Genomic DNA, 19,937 nt, shown 5'->3' on the forward strand with positions numbered 1-19,937 from the left:
CCAACGTGACTCTACCCACCCTAGCAACCGGGCCTTTGGAAGCCTGACTGGAGTCACTCGCCCTGGATTCGAACTTGCTACTCCAGGAGTGGTAGTCAGCATCTTTACTTGCTGAGCTAACCAGGGCCCCCACTTCAATCCATCTTTAACTCACAAAAACAAACAAACTATCTCTTATTAAGTGACCTTCTACCACGATATATTCCATCACGTTCATTACGATCGCAAAATTCTGGCCTGTTTATAGTTCCTAGAATATCAAAATCCACAAAACGAGGTAGATCCTTTTCATATTTGGCTCCTAAACTATGTAATAGTCTCCCTAACACTGTTCGGGACTCAGACACACTCTCTCAATTTATGTCTAGACTAAAGATTCATCTATTTAGCCAGGATAACCCTAATTTATCCTTCAACTCACAATTAGGCTGCTTTAGTTAGGTCTGCCGGAACCAGAAACCAGAAACCTTGATCATGATTTATAACTCTGCAATACATTGAATGGCATCTATGCTTATATGGAGTGGTGGTGGTGTAGTGGTCTAAAGCACATAACTGGTAATCTGGTAATCAGAAGGTCGCTGGTTCGACCCCCACAGCCACCACCATTGTGTCCTTGAGTAAGGCACTTAACTCCAGGTTGCTCTGGGGGATTGTCCCTGTAATAAGTGCACTGTAAGTCACTTTGGATAAAAGCGTCTGCCAAATGCATAAATGTAAATATTATTTTATTTGTTTTCCTGTCTCAACCTCGGGACTCCTATCCTGAGGTCTCCAGAACCGGCTGGATCCAGCACCACTCCTGCTTCGTGGTGGACTCCACTACTACGTGTCGCTGAATGATGATGTCTACATGCAGCCGGTGCCAGCCAGACATCACTTCAGTCTATTATGTTGGACTTCAGAGGATGAACTGATGCCAACTCCAACCATAAGACATGGGATGCTTCATATGCTATTGCCTGAACCTTGGATTTAGGATGGCCGCCCCGAACCTCACCGATATTACCGGCCCGGTTGAACTGCTTTTCACATCTCTGATCTCTGCCTGCATCACCTCTGTCTATAGATGGACTACGATCTTGAAATGGAATGCATAGATTAACAATTTCCAACAAAAGCCTTCATCAGCCAATTAACAAGGATGATTGCATCTATGTGAACTTCTGCAGTTAATCCAGGATGGACTTCAAAGACATTAGTCATTAATCTTACAGTTCAAACACAATCGATGTTTAAACACTGACCCTTAACCCTTACTTAGTTTCATAATTTTAAACCATGACTTAAACTATACATAAGTAATATTTACATTATATTCATGATGTTAGCCAGAGGGGAACTGGCCCCCACAGTGAGTCTGGTTTCTCCCAAGGTTATTTTTCTCCATTAATCAACATATTATGGAGTTTTGTGTTCCCTGCCACAGTCGCCTTCAGCTTGCTCACTGGGATTATTAATACAATTATTATTTATCTAATTACACAATGATGATTCATCGACATTATAGACATTACAGTTTTATCGTCTGTTAATGCTGATCTTCTGTAAAGCTGTTTTGAAACGATGTGTGTTGTGAAAGGCGCTATACAAATAAAATTGACTTGACTTATTATTACAGCGGCATATTGCCAATTCTATTCATAATAAGAAATACACAGTGACATATATTATGATTCAATAAGTCACGAGTCATCAGGTTATAGTCTAGCTGCATTAAGTGTGGTGCTAGAGAGAGAAGGGTCCCGCGATAGTGTGCATCAGCTGGATGCAGTTTCAATCTCTCCCCCTTAGATCGGGACATTCGCGCAACTAAAAGAAGAGGTGCTGACCGCACAGAGAAATGTCAGTTTTTTAGAGTTTGAACTTTAATAAAACTATAATGCATTAAATATAACTGTAATAAAGATGTAACATCAGGGTGTTACCTTTAAAGAGCTCCATCTCCACTTATTTGCTTCTGTATTTACTTTGTATTTTTGCATTAAAATGTCCTTATACTTTGCAATCTACATCACCTGAATCTGTTTGGAAAGATTCGAGTGCATCTGGACTGTGATCTGTGTAATTCTTCCTGTCATCAGTCAGGCGTGAACAGCAGTGCTCCTCTTTCTCCATCATTAGAGTTTAATGTGATCTCATGTTAAGTTAAATGAGATCAAACAACTGTTGGACATAAAAACATTTTGTCGACAATTAGTTTTATTGTCAACGTTGTCGATAACGTTGACTAATCGGTTCAGCCCTATTATAAACTAGTCCGCCACATACAGTTACAGTATACCCCAGAACCAATGATGTTTAGTTTTGCACACCAAACACGACTTTCTAACCCTAACGAACCAGCTCAAAGTTACGTTGAGCCACCTACAGTACCAGGGTAAAATTGCTTATTGATTAGCGGCACCTATTGTAAGCGCGTGAATGTGCTAACGCTGAACATCTGCATTGCTTTCTATGGGAAAGGGCCATTCGTCTGCGATTCACCTCTCATAATCGTGCTGCCTATGGTGTGCAAAGGCCTTTTGATGTCAAGCCCAGAGCAGCACATCTAAAGGCCAGTACATCTCCTGTACAGTGCGACTGATGCAAATTGACACATCAGTAGAGGAATGCGAGGACTGTTCACATCTATTAGCATCATGGTAAATGGTCTGCACTTATATACACACACCAATGATGGCAGAGCTGCCATGCAAGATGCTAGCCTGCCATTGGGAGCAACTTGGGGTTCAATGTCTTGGCCAAGGACACTTTGGCATGTGGAGTCATGTGGGCCGGGATTCAAACTGCCGACCCTGCGATTAGTGGCCAACCCGCTCTACTACCTGAGCCACAGCCACCCCTATCATCTGCACATGCGCCTGAGATTGACTGCTAGTAAGCAGTCATAGTGTACATGCGGCAAACACATCAGTATGCGCTCGCCACATGGATGAAAAACAAAGTATGCCCTATTCTTAAGGGGCCGTATAGATCAAACATGTACTTGCACTAAAAAATCTAGATGCAACATGATGCATATTTACCGGTTTCAGTCATGAGAATGTAGGCCATATTTTGACCATCAGTGGGGGAAGCAAAGGAAGTGAATGGAACAGAGGTGGGTAGTAATGTGTTACATTTACACCGTTACATTTACTTGAGTAACTTTTTGGGGAAAATGTACTATTAGAGTAGGTTTAAAAGTGGGTACTTTTTACTCTTACTCAAGTAAATTTCTTATGAGTTTGTGTTACTTTTACTTCTTTACAATGTGTGGTGTTACTGTCGTTACATTACTGGGTTTAATTTGAATTAATGTGTAATTTATTGAGAGATTATTGAATGGGACTTTTACGAGAGCGGAAGTTCACACAGCTGTGCGCGATGAGACGCTCTCACAGACTGTCACTCAATCACTAATGCAGCATCAAACTCTTCAAATTGAAACACATTCTTCGCTCCACATAGTGAAAAAAGAATAGTTTTGTCATGCAATGCCTTCTTTTAACAACAAGACAAGCTGATATTTCAAGATTAAAGTCACAGCTCCAACTTCAGGCAGCATGCTGAGGTATGTTTTTGCTCTTATTCTAACGCAGGCTTTTCTGTGTAATGAGATGGTCATTTTCAGGGTGATTCTGTAACTGGGCTCTTATGACATCAGTGTTTAAGTGTACATTTTTAAATCAGTGCATCAATATATCAGTGTGCTTTGTCCCGCATGTCATAAGCAGTATTTATGCATTTACTCTGCGCCCTCGCTGGGTTACTGGAAACAATCACAGCTACTTCAGGCGGATTAACTGTATAAATCCATTTAAACATCCAAGTTGAGTGTAAATCACTGGCATTCGTGTGATCGACCACTGGAGTGCGAACAGACAGCATTTCTGCGAGTGCACTGCGAGGAGCGCGGGGCGTGCGCATCATGGCACACACATCGTGGCGACGAGAATGGCTGCGTACTCTGCATTTAGAGAGCGCTGGTACTGCTTTACAGAACTAATGATCTAAATACTTACGACACTGAAAACTGTAACTACACTGATATAAGAATCCACACAGGACTTTAAAAGCTATGAAATAGCGAAAGAAGGCATTAATAAAGCATGATCTTGCTTTGGTTTATATTTCAGCATTATATATAATGTCCTTGTGGGACATTTTCACTGTAATAATTAATAGAAATGTTTCCAAACCTCTCTTCTTATTGACAAATTCATCCAGATCTGACAAGAGCCCTTAAAGGGACAGTTCATCCAAAAATTACAATTCTCATAATTTACTCACCCTCATGCCACCCCAGATGTGTATGACTTTCTTTCATCTGCTGAACTTAAATGAAGATTTTTAGAAGAATTCCTCAGCTCTGTAGGTCCATACAATGCAACTGAATAGGTGGCAACATTTTAAAGCTAAACAAACATAAGTATGCATAAAATAATCCATAAAACTCCAGTGGTTAAATCAGTATCTTCAGAAGCGATGTGATAGGTGTGGATGAGAAACACAGAAACAGATCACTTTCACATTCTTATTGTGTTTTTGGTGATTCACATTCTTCTCTGCATATCGCCCCCTGCCCCCTTCATATGACAAATATTGATCTGTTTCTCACCCACACCTATCATAACACTTATGAAGACATGGATTTAACCAATGGAGTCTTATGGATTACTTTTATACTGCCTTTATGTGCTTTTTGGAGTTTGGCCAACAGAGCTGAAATATTCTTTTAAAAATCTGAATTTGTGTTCTGCAGAAGAAAGGAAGTCATACACATCTGGGATGGCATGAGGGTGAGTAAATGATGAGAGAATTTTAGTTTTTGGCTACTCTACCCACCTCTGGAATGGAAAAACACCAGTGTAAAGATAAAGCAAAATGTAAATAACTGCCTTTGATCCAAATCTCAGGAATAAACCTGCTGTGTGAATATGACTGTGGTGTGAAACGTTTATGCATCATAATCTTATGATAGTGTTATTTATTGACTTAATATGAACTCCAATACAGTCTGTTTTTCATTTGAAGTTATTTTACGGCTTCAGAAGTCTTATAGTGCATGAGCTGTCTGGACAACCTTTATTGTGTCATTGCATGGCAAAGAGCTTTGTGAAGATTCTTCACAAATCTCTCCTTTTGTGTCCCATTAAAAAAAACAGACATGAGGGTGAGTAAAGAATGACAGAATTTTCACTATTCCTTTAATGGTTCTTTAGTGCAGTAATAAAGTGATAGTTAGTGTGTGCATGTATATCTGAGTGAGTGAACATCAATGTCAGGAAAAAAATTGTTTAGTAGAACAGAGACAGTGTTTATAGGCCAAATATTAATGTGTCGCTCACTTAATCAATCAGTTCACTCATCCTAAACACACACAATGCAATGAGAGACAGTTTAGTATAAGTCAGTAGATGAGTGGGTACCTGTATCACAGTTAGTACTAGCAGTGGGTGTAACTGGACTAACGGAAAAAGGCAACAAACCGAGTCCAGCACCTGAGAAACACACAGGGGCAGTTCACAAACTCACAAGTAATCCAGAGGTCAGAAACTCAGTCGCTTAAACATGTCGCTTTGCTCGTAAAAGCTTCCAGCACGCAGCACAAACCAGCCAGAGCAAACGCAAGAGCCCCAAAACCAATGCAAACACATACACACACACACACACACACACACACACACATGTGCCCAAATATGCCCTCATGCATACAAAAGATGCCCTGTTCCACCATTTACACACACAAAAAATACATACTGACTAAGGCACATGCTGGACATGTGGAGCTTCTTCCTCAAATCACCTGTGTATCTCTCTAGCATGCCATGCCAATACAATTAATACTATTAAATCTTATCGGAGAAAATACATTCATGCAATATCTTCCAACTCGCTTGCTTTGGAATGTGTGGTTTATATGCAAACAAAATGAAAAGCTGCGCTTAAAAATGTATGAATTTCATTGCATCTTAGCCATATTTGCAATTACTTTTAAAACAGATGGTTAAAGGAATATTCCAGGTTCAAATCAAGTTAAGCTCACTTGACAGCATTTGTGGCATAATGTTGATTACATTGTAATTTTGACCTCCTCATTTATATATATATTTAAAAAGCAAAATTCTCAGTTGCAGTGAACTACTCACAATGGAAGTCAGTGGCGGATCTAGCTTGTATGGCGCCCTTGGCGAACTGCATAATTAGTTTCGTGAATCAGGCACTAAACCAGCACAGACAACGTGTGTAAATAACCAGCACTCAATTTGGCCAATTGGCCAATTTGGAATGCCCAATTCCCAATGCGCTCTAAGTCTTCATGGTGACGTAATGACTCGTCTCAATCCGAGTGGCGGAGTACGAATCCCAGCTGCCTCCGCATCTGAGACCATCAACCCGCGTATCTTAACACATGGCTTGTTGAGTGCGTTGCCACGGAGACATAGCATTTGTGGAGGCATCTCGCCATACACCGCGGCATCCATGCCCAACTCACCATGTGCCCCACCGAGAACTAACCACATTATAGCAACCATGAGGAGGTTACCCCATGTGACTCTACCCTCCCTAGCAACCGGGCCAATTTGGTAGCTTAGGAGACCTGGCTGGAGTCACTCAGCACACCCTCTAGGGGTGGTAGCCAGCGTCTTTACCACTGAGCTACCCAGCCCCCGGTAGTCAGCATTTAAGAACAAGCCCCATTCACCTCCATTGTAAGTGCCTTATTGTGATTTTTGCTTTTTAAATAGAAATGTGGGAAAAGTCAAAATTATATTCTGTGATATCAACATTTTCCCTCAAATGCTGATGATTGAACTTAACTTAAAGCCTGTTAAACCCAGAATGTTCCTTTAAATTACTTTTAACTCAATGTGATTTTTAGTGGATGAATGAAGTCAGTTTCCCTCTAGTTCACACAGGTGTCCTAGCAGAGTAACCACAGGTTAGCGCATTCACTATGCACATGTTGTCACAAAAGTGACACAAATACTTGTATGTGTATCTAATATTTTCTCATTTCAAACCTAACAATCTTCTTTTGGTGAAATGTTTTGCTTGAAATGTTGTCATGTTCTACATTTCTTTAAAATAATTTAATTTATAATGCAATGACATTCATACTTTCTTTAAATTGCCTTAAGAGTCCAAATCCTTTTTGAGGCCACTGTACCGATTCGGATGGCTTTACTAATGTATTTGTTGTCACCCAGCGTGTGTGAAAGACAATTGTCTAAACCTGCTTGTACACCAAGCATCAAGCTTTGACAAGAGACAGTTAAACCACAAAAACACCAATCCCATAGCACAAAATCCAGCCTATACCACAGATTACACACACAGTAAAGACAGACAGAAAGTTTAAAATGCCCAGACACAGGTGATAGAGAGGGGAATGGTAAAGAAATCTGATGTTTTGTCAATAAATAATAAAAAATAATGTTTTTTAATGTTTTTCCTAACTCCTAATGGTGAAATCCATACATTTTTTTTTAGGATTATAGCATTTACAACCAAAGGGAATAACTGAATTTGGGAATTAAAGGGATAGTTCACCCAAAAATAAAAACTGTTAGGGTTAGGTTAGGGTTAACGCTAATTACTTAGTCACTTTCATGCTGTTCCAAACTTGTATACATTTCATTTTTTTGTGGAACACAAAAGGAGATCTTAGGCAGAGTGACACCTCAGCCTCAGTCACCATTCACTTTCATTGTTTTGAAAAAAATAAATAAATAATGCATTGAAAGTGAATGGTGACTGAGGCTGAGGTGTCACTGCCTAAGATCTGTTGACTGAGACAAACACTGCCAAACATTTCCATTTGTGTTCCACAGAACAAATTAATATGGGTTTGGAACAACCTGAGGGCGAGTAAATAATGACATAATTTTCATTTTTCAGGTGAACTGTCCCTTTAAGAATAAAGGAAATTGAAACAGGCAGTTTGCAAAAGAAAAGAATGAAAGCGGCCCGTAGTAAGATTTTTTTTTCCTGTACAACAGCGAGCGTCTAACAACAGTCACGACCAGCAGCTAATAAAGCCCAGCACTGCCCCTCCATCATGCTGTTCCAAACAGCTCCCAGCATTCCCAGAAAGCCCACCAATCAGCCCCGGACACACACTACTTACACGTCTTACAGCAACCGTCCACATACGTCTGAACGACACCTCCATTCTGAAACACAGAGCACACAGGTTACCTGAAAAAAAAAAAACACAAAGTGATACAGGAAGAGGCAAAAGATGGGCATCACTTTGAGTCAGACCTGAATACACTCAGAGTCATTGAATGGAGGGCAGACGACTCCAGAGGCCAGAACTACTGCTCCTATTGCAGTCTCCATACAGTCAAACCGCGTGCAGTTAGCCACCCACGAGCTACCTGCCTAGAATCGCACAAAAAAACATAGTCACGTTAATTCAGTTGCTACTCAATTTTCTTCTGTCAAGTATTAATCATTGCAACTCTTGTTTGTGATCTTGCACAGTTAGAACCTGTATACTGTATATTTGTACTTATGCATACTGCAATGTTTGGACCATACAATAAAGTGATAATAAAGTGATATGATTTTCATTTGATATGAAGAGTGAAAATACATTAAAGTTGAAACAATGTTGATTAATGTTTGAGTGTGTGCATGTGCAGATTACCATAAAAACTTCTGTAGTGCCATTTTCACTGGGATATGAACACGAGATGTTTTTGCAGGAGCCACAGCACACGTGAGGATCAGAGGAAGGAACATAAACCTGGTGCTACAATATCAAAACAGAAATATATCATAGAATAAAAGAATCCTTTAGCACTCAGATTGCACTGGTACAAATACACAGAAGACAGTCGAACCAGGTCTTTAAAAGCATCATGAAACATATTTCAGTTTATATAACATGCATGTATCAGAACAACTTCTAATCCTGTACATTTGGGTGATCCCACACTGTTACAAACCAGCTTGGAAAATTAGATTTGAGTTTCATTCAAAAGTGCAGATTTTTTAGCATTTATCCTTCATAAATTTCTGAGCTAAATATATATTTTTTAAATCAAGCAAATAAAAAAATTAAATATGTCTTAAAAACTGCCAAATTTGAAAGGCATAGTTCAAAAACTCGATCTAACATTTAATTTCTGAATATTTTTTTGTTTGTTATTATTTTTATTATTTATTACATTAACCCTGAACCAAATGGAGAGTTGTCGCTGTCACGAATGATGGAGATCTGTCACGAATGATGGAGATCTGTCACGAATGATGGAGATCTGTCACGAATGACGGAGAAGGTAGAGTCGGGACGAGGATCTAAATGCAGCAGGTTTTATTAACAATAACGGCAACACAAAAGAACACCAACAAAAGAAACATCCACGATGGGAAAAGGTAAATAAACACGGAAGGCAAACAAAGGGTTAACTTAACACGGAAGGTAAACACGGGGATGGCTGGAGTGAAAACGACGAAGGAAGCATGGGAACAGGCATCTGACGAAGGAAGCATGGGAACAGGCATCTACATACAACAAGGAAAACACGACATGGAGCGCGAACGGTGACGGGTGAAGTGGAAAACACGGAGCATTTACATTACATTTACATTTATGCATTTGGCAGACGCTTTTATCCAAAGCGACTTACAGTGCAATTATTATAGGGACAATCCCCCCGGAACAACCTGGAGTTAAGTGCCTTACTCAAGGACACAATGGTGGTGGCCGTGGGGTTAGAACCTGTGACCTTCTGATTAACAGCCCTGTGCTTTAGCCACTACACCACTACCACTCCAGACAAGGAAACATGACATAAACGTGATAGTGCGACAGAGAGCACAGGGCAGACCACAGGTAATCGTGACAGTCGCAGTGCCGTCCCGTGTAACCACATGAGAGGTGTGCAGCAAAGCCATCATCTGTAACTGTATCTGTATTCAGATAGAACCGGATGTGGGCGTGGTTGAAACCGGAAGTGTGCAACTTTAATTTTAAAATGTAGCTCTTACATTTAGACTATAGCTTCTGTATATAAAGTGTGCCTGGGAAAGGCCTATTTAAATATTATTATTATTATTATAATTATCTATATTTTTATTTAACTGTACAATTGTGGTGAGAAGAACATCATCTCAATGCTATTCTGAGATGCGGGTTGGTTTTTTTGTTTTGTACTCCTCCGTGTGCAGGAATATTCTGAATAGATTTACACTTTATGAAGTATTTAAACCTCTATGGAGCATTTGAACATTTTTGGAATAAAGAATTAACCAGATAATTACCTTTAATGGGGATATAAATGTGGTCAACATCCAGTTGAGCTCTGCTATAAAACCCTCACTTCTTTAGGAATTAAACATCGCGCTCAGGTTGGTTTATAAATCCTCACGTGTGAATTGTGTGAAACATTTGTTGTTAATGTGATCAGACATTTCAAACAGACATTTCAAGAAGTGTAAAATGTGTATGATATAGTTAATACTCTTTACAAGCTTAGATTTTGAAGATGCGCACCATTAATGGAGACTGCAAATGTCAAGACTGCGGCCATCCGATCTGAACTTGAAATCATACCATGTGCATTTTCATTCATACGGTTTGCACTATAGTAATATTAGCTTCACAGACTCATCATTGCTTGTAATTTTCTATAAGTTAATTTAAAATATCGCTTAATGCCTGTGCTCGTTGGATGATCAGTCTTCTAAATATTTATCTATTTTTCGGATGAATTGGTTTTTCGTTTTGAAGTCATTATTCGTGCCTTTCCGAATAAGGTATTCAGCTTCGGTCACCTCCCTAAACCACATGTCTTTTCCTTGCCAAAAAATACTTTTGTTCAACAACAACAACAACAAAAAATTTCTCCAAATTTTTTTTTCTCCCTCCAAAATGAAAAAATTCCCTGAAAAAAAAAAAAACATTTTCGGAGAATATTTTTTTTTCATCTTGTGTTTCAGGGCTTCCGTAATTTAGAAATAATCAAGATTTAATTTGAATTTCAGATCAGTTGTTAAACAGATTTTGTGCTCTGTTAAAAAAAAATTATCTTTGAAATAATAATTAAAAAATATATATATATATATATAATGTGTTTCCCTCTTTAGGAAAAGACAGAGAAAAAAATTCAAAGAAAACTTTGTTTTTTTCATCATGCAGTTCAGGGCTTCCGTAATTTATAAATAATCAAGATTTAACAAATGCTCTAATTTTCAGACCTGTTGTTAAGTTGTCAATGTAAAAATAATATATATTTAATATATAATTAATAAATGCTAAAATATCTTGGTATATTTTGGTAACACTTTACAATAAGGTTGTTTTTGTTATTTTGCTACATTAGTTAACAAGAACTAACAATGAACAATACATTTAAAGCACTTATTCATCTTGGATAATGTTAATTTCAACATATACTAATAACATTTAAAATTAGTCATATACCTGTATGTTAACATTAGTTAATGCATGTTAAACTAACATGAGCTAACATAAGTTTGTAAATAAATAATTGTAAATAAATGAACATGAACAAAGATTAAAACGCTGTTGTTCATAGTTAGTTCATGATACCGAATGCATTTATTAATGCTAACAAAAATAAACGTATTATTAATAGTGTTAATATTTTATTATTATAAATGTTTCTATTGTTTAATCTTAAAATATGTAATCAATTATTTTATTTATGAAATGCAGAGTTGCTCAGACATGATTTGCAACACTTACATTTATTTCAACATCTTTGTGTGTGTTCATTCATATTATAATAGTAACATTAACTACAGTATATGATGACTGTTGGTCATGTGACTTACAGATTCACATTTCTCAGAGCAGTTGGCAGTGGTGACCTCTATGGCGTAGAATCCAGTGCTGGGGTCTTTATGAGTGAGACACTGAACGGTGTAACAGAGTTCCCCCTCAAAATACTGCACCATAGACTGACCCGGATTCAACACCGTTACACCCTGAAACAGACACACCTCTGCCTTCTCTGCACACACACACACACACACACACACACACACACACACACACACACACACACACACACACACGTTTAAAAAATGTTTTTATTTAATACTAATGCACTTATACCAACATGTGTGTAAGTCTTACTGCAGGAGTGCAGGAGGCATCCACATGGACCACCATGGTCTGGATCCTCTACTCTGACCTCTCCCTATAGCACACAAAAGGTCAAAGGTCAGTCACAATATGAAGTGCTTATATTACTGTGTCAGCATTAGTAAGCGTGACAATTGTAGTGTATCCACACACACTATAAACTTTAGAACACCCACCACAGTGCAGACAGGAAGTGTGATGTTGTGACATTGACATTCTGTAAAACAAACAAATAATATGCTTCTTAATGGCATGAGCTGAAATGTATGTATGACTACAAACCTTTGGTGTCATTGTATAGTGATTGTACCAGATGGTAATACCATGATAGCTTGATACATGCCATGATACTGTATGATTACCATAATACAATTCCATGGTAAATGTCCAAAATACATGGTATTTTTTTGTTAGTGTAATGTTTCTGTACCTGTGAGTTTGTTTTGATGTGTGTATATGTACATAATGTAGTTATACATGGAGTACAAAATTACAACGTCAGAAGCCTCCATTATTCACATTATACATTATAAATGAGCTGTATATAAAACTAATTGAAGTCAATGATAAGTCTTTATTTAGATAAAGTAAACGTGTGCGTGTTTGTGTGTGTGTGTGTGCGCGTGCGTGCGTGCAATACCGCAGTGTGTTTCTGGGCAGCAGTTGTCTGGCACAGGTCTCTTCACCAGCACAGCTCCAGGTGCACAGCTCACACTGGCCTTAGGGCACAGACTCATATCACACACTGAAAGGTCAACACACAGCACTTTTCATATTAGATTAAAATATACATAATGACTGAGTTCATGCACTGCTGTATGTGTATGTGTGTGTGTGTGTGTGTGTGTGTGCACGTTAATTACCACAATGATACTGCGGGCAGCAGTGATTAGTGGTGTTCATATCCACAGCCAGAATCTCTCCAGGCAAACACACTGGAATCGGCTCAATACATGACTCGCATACTGCAAAAGATGTGAAATATTTCTACAGTAAGCCATTATCTAGGGACCTGAGATGCAAATTAGCATGTGCTAAAAAAATGTTTTTTTCGTTTTTGCTGAAATAATTTTTGCTGGTCCCTATTCAAATTAATAAATAAATAAATAAAAATCGCACTATCAACTCCATTTAAGAAATTCAATTTCCCCCTACAATCAGCACAAAAATGTGCAGATACTGTGTGGGTTTAGCAATACACATAGGGGAGATCAGGCAAGTTGTCAAACGGGGAAGTTGTCACAAGGGTTATTGTGGCAGGTCGGTTGGCGTGATCGTACACACTCGGTCCCGTATTAGGCTAATCAAGCCTCCCGAGAGGGATAAAGGTCGACTGCAGAGGATCGTGCGGGAGAGAGAGATCATTAACGGACATGTCCGTCATGTGTGTGTTTATGTTGTCTTTTAATTTTATCATTAAACTATTATTTTTATTGAAAAGCCGGTTCTCACCTCCTCCTTTCCATTGATCACTTTACACTGGTGCCAGAAACCCGGAAAGGAGGAGGCGAGAACCGGCTTTTCAATATAAATAATAGTTTAATGATGAACTTAAAAGACAACATAAACACACACAGTCCGTTAACGATCTCTCTCTCCCGCACGATCCTCTGCAGTTGACCTTTATCCCTCTCGGGAGGCTTGATTACGACCCGGCCCCACCCTCTGCCCTGCCACAGTTATATTTCAGTAACTATTAGATTTGGAGTCAAAAGTCCAATTACACAAATGTGTTTTTTTCTAGCGGAGGTTTTGTTTTATGGCTTCAAACACCTTAGAATAAATCCCTCTTAAATTAGAATAATTTCGCGAATTTTCACTATCATCCTATTTTTGTTATAGCTCTTGATTAAACAAGCGAACATAATCAAACCACACTGGCATTCATTCAGGCAAGAGTTAACCATATAATGAAGGCAGATTTTTACTGAAAGGTTGAACTGTCTTCTTAATTCAAGTCAGGGCATGTTGTTACATGTGTTTTTAAATGTCATTAATTTAAATCAATTAAATCATACAATTTATAAAATAAATTTATCAATTACAATATTAGTTGGCTAAAATATTTTTGTACGTTACCTTATCCATTTTTGTTGTGTCATGAATCACTTTGTGCCTTGTAATTGTTTTACTTTTACATTTTTAGCTGAAAAGCCTATAATGTGTGGTTTAATGCAGGTGTAGATTTAAAGAGAGTTGTGGAGTTTGTAGACAACTAGCCTCGGTCTCCCATGTAATGTGTTATAATTACACATAGCAACGCACCGATATGACATTTTTTGGCCGATACTGATTTGAACTATTAACTATTGGCCGATTACCAGTGCTGATAATGATATTTTGCAACTAACTTTATTTCAGTAATTGTGTTTTTAAAATGTACAAAGAGGTACAAAAGCTTTTGTTATAACAATAAGTAATTTACATTTAACCTGAATTGGATCTGTTGAAAATATGACAGGGCAAAATTTTAAAGAGAGCCACAATGACAGATAAAATAGAAGATAAAAAAGATGAAAAAATATATCTTGAAAAATAACTAAATATCATAGAATGATGCGTAATGTAAAGAAAAGGTTATTTTATCCTTCTAAAACATTTTTGCACTGTTATTGCATCTCTTTTAAATTCTATAGTGGTGTAAAGATAATGGAAATAATGGATAATGGAAATGTCATCCAGACCGCTAGAGGGTGCCGCTTGCTTACACAATGCTGACTGAAGCACCAACTAAAGAGTTGATTGCAGTCTATTTTTAAACACAGCTTTTGTAATCACTTTTGTAGACCTTATTGCATTTTCAAACTTAACTCAATCAATCGTGCAGCCTTATTGGATACCATGCCAATGTCTCAGAAGTCAAAGTTTGCTGTTTTCGAAGTGTTTGGATGGTTTTACCTCATCATGTATAAGTGCCGCTTTCACACCTGTCAAGTCTGTAATGACGTTTTCCCCTCATTAATGTGAGAAGAGTTTTTACAAAGTGTAATAACTAATTCTAAATGCATCATCGATATTGCTGATTTTCATGCTTAAACCGATTTGCCGATGGTTTTAATTTGGTAATGAATTGGCCGATAAATATATCGGTGGCCGATACCTCGATGCATCCCTAATTACATGTATTGTGATGTCCATTGTAGCAGTTGTATTATATGATTGTTTTAGTGTTTTATTACCACACATGTAGCTATAGCAGCAGGCTTGTGCTCCTCTGACCTCCACCAGGAACTGATCTTCTCTGCAGACCGGGGCCGGGACACTCGGGCAGGACAGTGGGTTACATTCTAACAGAGACCAATCAGAAGACTCACCCTTATACACCGACCATACAAACAGCTAGTCAGAATGAGGATTAATTGACATGAATATGTGTGTCCATCTCACCACATCTGTACTCAGGACAGCAGGAAATAGCACTGTAGCCAATCACCAGCTTGTTTCCATTCTCACAGCTGGGCACTTCACTCTGACAAATGGTGAGGTTACACTCTAGATTGAAGACACATATACAGACATCTTTTAAAAGTTCCATACAATGAATTTTGTATTTTTGGGAGAACTATCCATTTAATTCTTTATTTTGTGGTGGGATTTGTGGCGTTTATGTGTGTATACTTACCACAAATCTTCTTAGGACAGCAGACTCCTTCCTCCAGCACATCGACAGCATACTCTCCCTCTCTTTCACACAATGGCACGGGTTCGTAATTGCACTCGGGTTCAACAGGCACCACACTGCCATTCTCCAGACACTTAAACAGACAGCAGCCGCGCAGAGAGCTGTTCCACACCTCGCCCGGTGCCCGGGGAGCGCCCTCGTTATCCGTACACACTGATCACGTGGAAATAACATTAATAGATATCACAAATGCACTTTGTTTCAGATTCTGAATGGTTTGGCATTCTTACCACACTGGTCCTCGGTGACACAGAAGGCGGAGTCTGCTCGGTGCAGGATGGTGCCATCTTTACAAACACACTCCTCTCTGATTGAAGTGCAGGTGCTCTCCTCGTAGTAATCGCGGTTCTGACATGTCCGGGTCTTACAGGTGTTCACACATGGTTTATATTCCTTGCCAGGAGGACATTTAAGTGCTACAACACACATATACACACACAAAACCAACTGTCATAAGCAAAAAAATGTTTATAAAAAGTGAATAAATCGGCAATATTGTTAACTCATAATTTTAGGGTTTTGTTTAAAGATGCTGTAAGTGATTTTTTTCATGGAAAGGTAGGCAAAAAATGGCCCTGAAAGATATTAATGAAATAATTCATGAGATTTCTCACTTGTCTCTGTGACAGCACTACACTCTGTAAACAGCAAACCAAAAAGTGTCTCTGATGCTTTCTGCCTGCCAATCATTTTTCGCATTCTCATTGTATTGTAGTTGCTGCAAACATTTGAGACTTAAAGGGATAGTTCACCTCAAAATTCCAATTCAGTCATTTTTTACTCACCTCTGTGTTGTTATAACCCTATATGACTTTCTTTCTTTTTCTTAACACAAAGGGAGAAATTGTGAAAAATGTTGTGCTCAGTGATGTCATACAATGGCAGTTTATGGTGACCACCTCTTCAAACATCAAAAGGACATAAAATATAATTCAGAAGTCTAATAATTTATTCCATGAGACTCATGATTGTTATGAAAGCATACGATAAGGATTGGTGAGAAATCGAATGTATTATTTATTGAAATTGTTGACCGACCATTGCTCTCCAGTGCGCGTTCATGATAGCACACGAGAGCAACAGCTCATGGAGCCCCTCGTTACATTGGGGAAATCAATCGAAAACTCGAAGAATTGATGCATTTCTATGCCCAGCCTTATTTTGTTTGGACTGTCAGTTCACATTGGAGTTACCTGCATGATGAAGAAAATAGAAAACAAGCAATCGATAGAATGTACCATCACCGGTCATGGCTGGTTAGGACAAAAACTCTGATTACCATTGAAAATGTACCTTACATCGCATGACATTTGAATCAGGTTAGGACACTGTATGACTGTGTCTGCCTGTAGCATTGTTTGATTTCCAAATACTCCTTTCAAAAAAAAGGCTGGGCATAGAAATGCATAAATTCTTCAACCACAAACTCTTCAGACATATTTGTAAGTTCTGTTCTCTGTTGTTGCTATCACTGTGGAAGACCTGTTTTTAGATAAACAAATGAGTTTTCACTTGAACGCCCCAATGTCGTGATGGAGGCTGTGTACTGTTGAACGCCCACAGGAGATCAACGGTCAGTGAACATTTTCACTAAATAATACATTAGATTTCAGTTTGATTTTCACCCAGTCTTATCTTATGCTTTCATAACAGTCATGAGTCTCATGCAATAATTTATTAGACTTCTGAATTATACTTTTGTGTCCTTTTGAAGCTTGAAGAGGTGGTCACCATAAACTGCCATTGTATGACATCACTGAGCACAACTTTTTTCACAGTTTCTCCCTTTGTGTTAAGAAAAAGAAAGAAAGTCATATAGCATTATAACAACACAGAGGTGAGTAAACAATGACTGAATTTTAATTTTTGGGTGAACTAACACTTTAATGCAATATTATTTTGCAGATGGTGTTTTTTACAACCATTTCTGCTCAATATCGGTCTCAATAAAGCTAATTTGGTATCTTTAGACAGCAGGGTTTTGGAAAGAGGGGGCATTGCTAATCCAACAGCTTAGTTTGTGGAAATTCTAGAATGGCCAAAATCGACTACAGCACCTTTAAGTTTTGATTGTCTTTTATTTAAATGTTTCCAGTTTTCTCTGTGCTAAATAGTATATATATATATATACACTCACCAAAAGGATTATTAGGAACACCATACTAATACTGTGTTTGACCCCCTTTCGCTTTCAGAACTGCCTTAATTCTACGTGGCATTGATTCAACAAGGTGCTGAAAGCATTCTTTAGAAATGTTGGCCCATATTGATAGGATAGCATCTTGCAGTTGATGGAGATTTGTGGGATGCACATCCAGGTCACGAAGCTCCCGTTCCACCACATCCCAAAGATGCTCTATTGGGTTGAGATCTGGTGACTGTGGGGGCCATTTTAGTACAGTGAACTCATTGTCATGTTCAAGAAACCAATTTGAAATGATTCGAGCTTTGTGACATGGTGCATTATCCTGCTGGAAGTAGCCATCAGAGGATGGGTACATGGTGGCCATAAAGGGATGGACATGGTCAGAAACAATGCTCAGGTAGGCCGTGGCATTTAAACGATGCCCAATTGGCACTAAGGGGCCTAAAGTGTGCCAAGAAAACATCCCCCACACCATTACACCACCACCACCAGCCTGCACAGTGGTAACAAGGCATGATGGATCCATGTTCTCATTGTGTTTACGCCAAATTCTGACTCTACCATCTGAATGTCTCAACAGAAATCGAGACTCATCAGACTAGGCAACATTTTTCCAGTCTTCAACTGTCCAATTTTGGTGAGCTCTTGCAAATTGTAGCCTCTTTTTCCTATTTGTAGTGGAGATGAGTGGTACCCGGTGGGGTCTTCTGCTGTTGTAGCCCATCCGCCTCAAGGTTGTGCGTGTTGTGGCTTCACAAATGCTTTGCTGCATACCTCGGTTGTAACGAGTGGTTATTTCAGGCAAAGTTGCTCTTCTATCAGCTTGAATCAGTCAGCCCATTCTCCTCTGACCTCTAGCATCAACAAGGCATTTTCAGCCCACAGGACTGCCGCATACTGGATGTTTTTCCCTTTTCACACCATTCTTTGTAAACCCTAGAAATGGTTGTGCGTGAAAATCCCAGTAACTGAGCAGATTGTGAAATACTCAGACCGGCCCGTCTGGCACCAACAACCATGCCACGCTCAAAATTGCTTAAATCACCTTTCTTTCCCATTCTGACATTCAGTTTGGAGTTCAGGAGATTGTCTTGACCAGGACCACACCCCTAAATGCATTGAAGCAACTGCCATGTTATTGGTTGATTAGATAATTGCATTAATGAGAAATTGAACAGGTGTTCCTAATAATCCTTTAGGTGAGTGTGTATATATATATATATATATATATATATATATATATATATATATATATATATATACACTACTATTAAAACATTTGGGGCCACTTGCCTGAAATGTTTCTCATGATCTTAAAAATCTTTTGAAAAAAAATTGTTTTTGGTAGACAAAGATATAATTGTGCCAACATATTAAATTATTTAATTACAAAACTCAAATTTTATATAAAAAAAGTTTTTGAAATTGATGCCAAGAGTACATTTCTGCAAAATCTAGGCAAAGTGTGGCCAATTTGAAGATGCTAAAATATAACTTAGTTTTGATTTATTTTTGATTTTTCTAGTCACAGCATAATTCCCATATTTCCATTTCTATTATTCCATTGTTGTAATGACTTCACTATTATTCCAAAATGTGAAAAAAAAAATATATAAATGAATAGAGAATGAATAAGTGACCCTAAACTTTTCAACGGTAGTATATATATTGTATATATATATTTTTTTTATTTTGCATGTGTATGGTAATAACTGATATCAGTTAATTGGGTGAACAGTTAATAAAAAATTAAAAAACAAACAAAAAAATGTATAGAAAATGTATAAGCCTTTATATACCCTTTTTGTTGTTTTGTGGTCTTTTTGCCACTTTTCAATGACATAAATGGTTGGACCATGACACAGACTTACTTTCCCTGCGTTCCAAATGGGATTGAATAAAAGCAATAAGAAGGGAGAACAATCATGGCCACTAGGTTGAAGTGTCATTGCTAACCAAAAGACTCATAAATAGCTGCTTCAAAGGGCCCTTCAAAACAA

At 38.3% G+C, this 19,937-nt stretch overlaps 1 protein-coding gene across 1 annotated transcript in view; it reads right to left on the bottom strand.

The window, feature by feature from the left end:
* The window catches only part of otogl (otogelin-like), an 84,851-nt gene that overhangs the window by 4,515 nt on the left and 60,399 nt on the right, over positions 1–19,937 (bottom strand). Inside the window, exons 43-54 of the mRNA XM_052151908.1 lie at positions 16,022–16,207; positions 15,732–15,944; positions 15,497–15,601; positions 15,289–15,396; positions 12,973–13,074; positions 12,750–12,854; positions 12,286–12,326; positions 12,101–12,164; positions 11,797–11,975; positions 8,642–8,746; positions 8,254–8,373; positions 8,117–8,162 (exon numbers count right to left, since the gene is read on the bottom strand). Of these exons, the coding sequence (XP_052007868.1) occupies positions 8,117–8,162; positions 8,254–8,373; positions 8,642–8,746; positions 11,797–11,975; positions 12,101–12,164; positions 12,286–12,326; positions 12,750–12,854; positions 12,973–13,074; positions 15,289–15,396; positions 15,497–15,601; positions 15,732–15,944; positions 16,022–16,207 (1,374 nt within the window). The remainder of the gene's footprint in view (positions 1–8,116; positions 8,163–8,253; positions 8,374–8,641; positions 8,747–11,796; positions 11,976–12,100; positions 12,165–12,285; positions 12,327–12,749; positions 12,855–12,972; positions 13,075–15,288; positions 15,397–15,496; positions 15,602–15,731; positions 15,945–16,021; positions 16,208–19,937) is intronic.

Source organism: Xyrauchen texanus, chromosome 21, assembly GCF_025860055.1.
Source record: "Xyrauchen texanus isolate HMW12.3.18 chromosome 21, RBS_HiC_50CHRs, whole genome shotgun sequence".
Lineage (NCBI taxonomy): Eukaryota > Metazoa > Chordata > Actinopteri > Cypriniformes > Catostomidae > Xyrauchen > Xyrauchen texanus.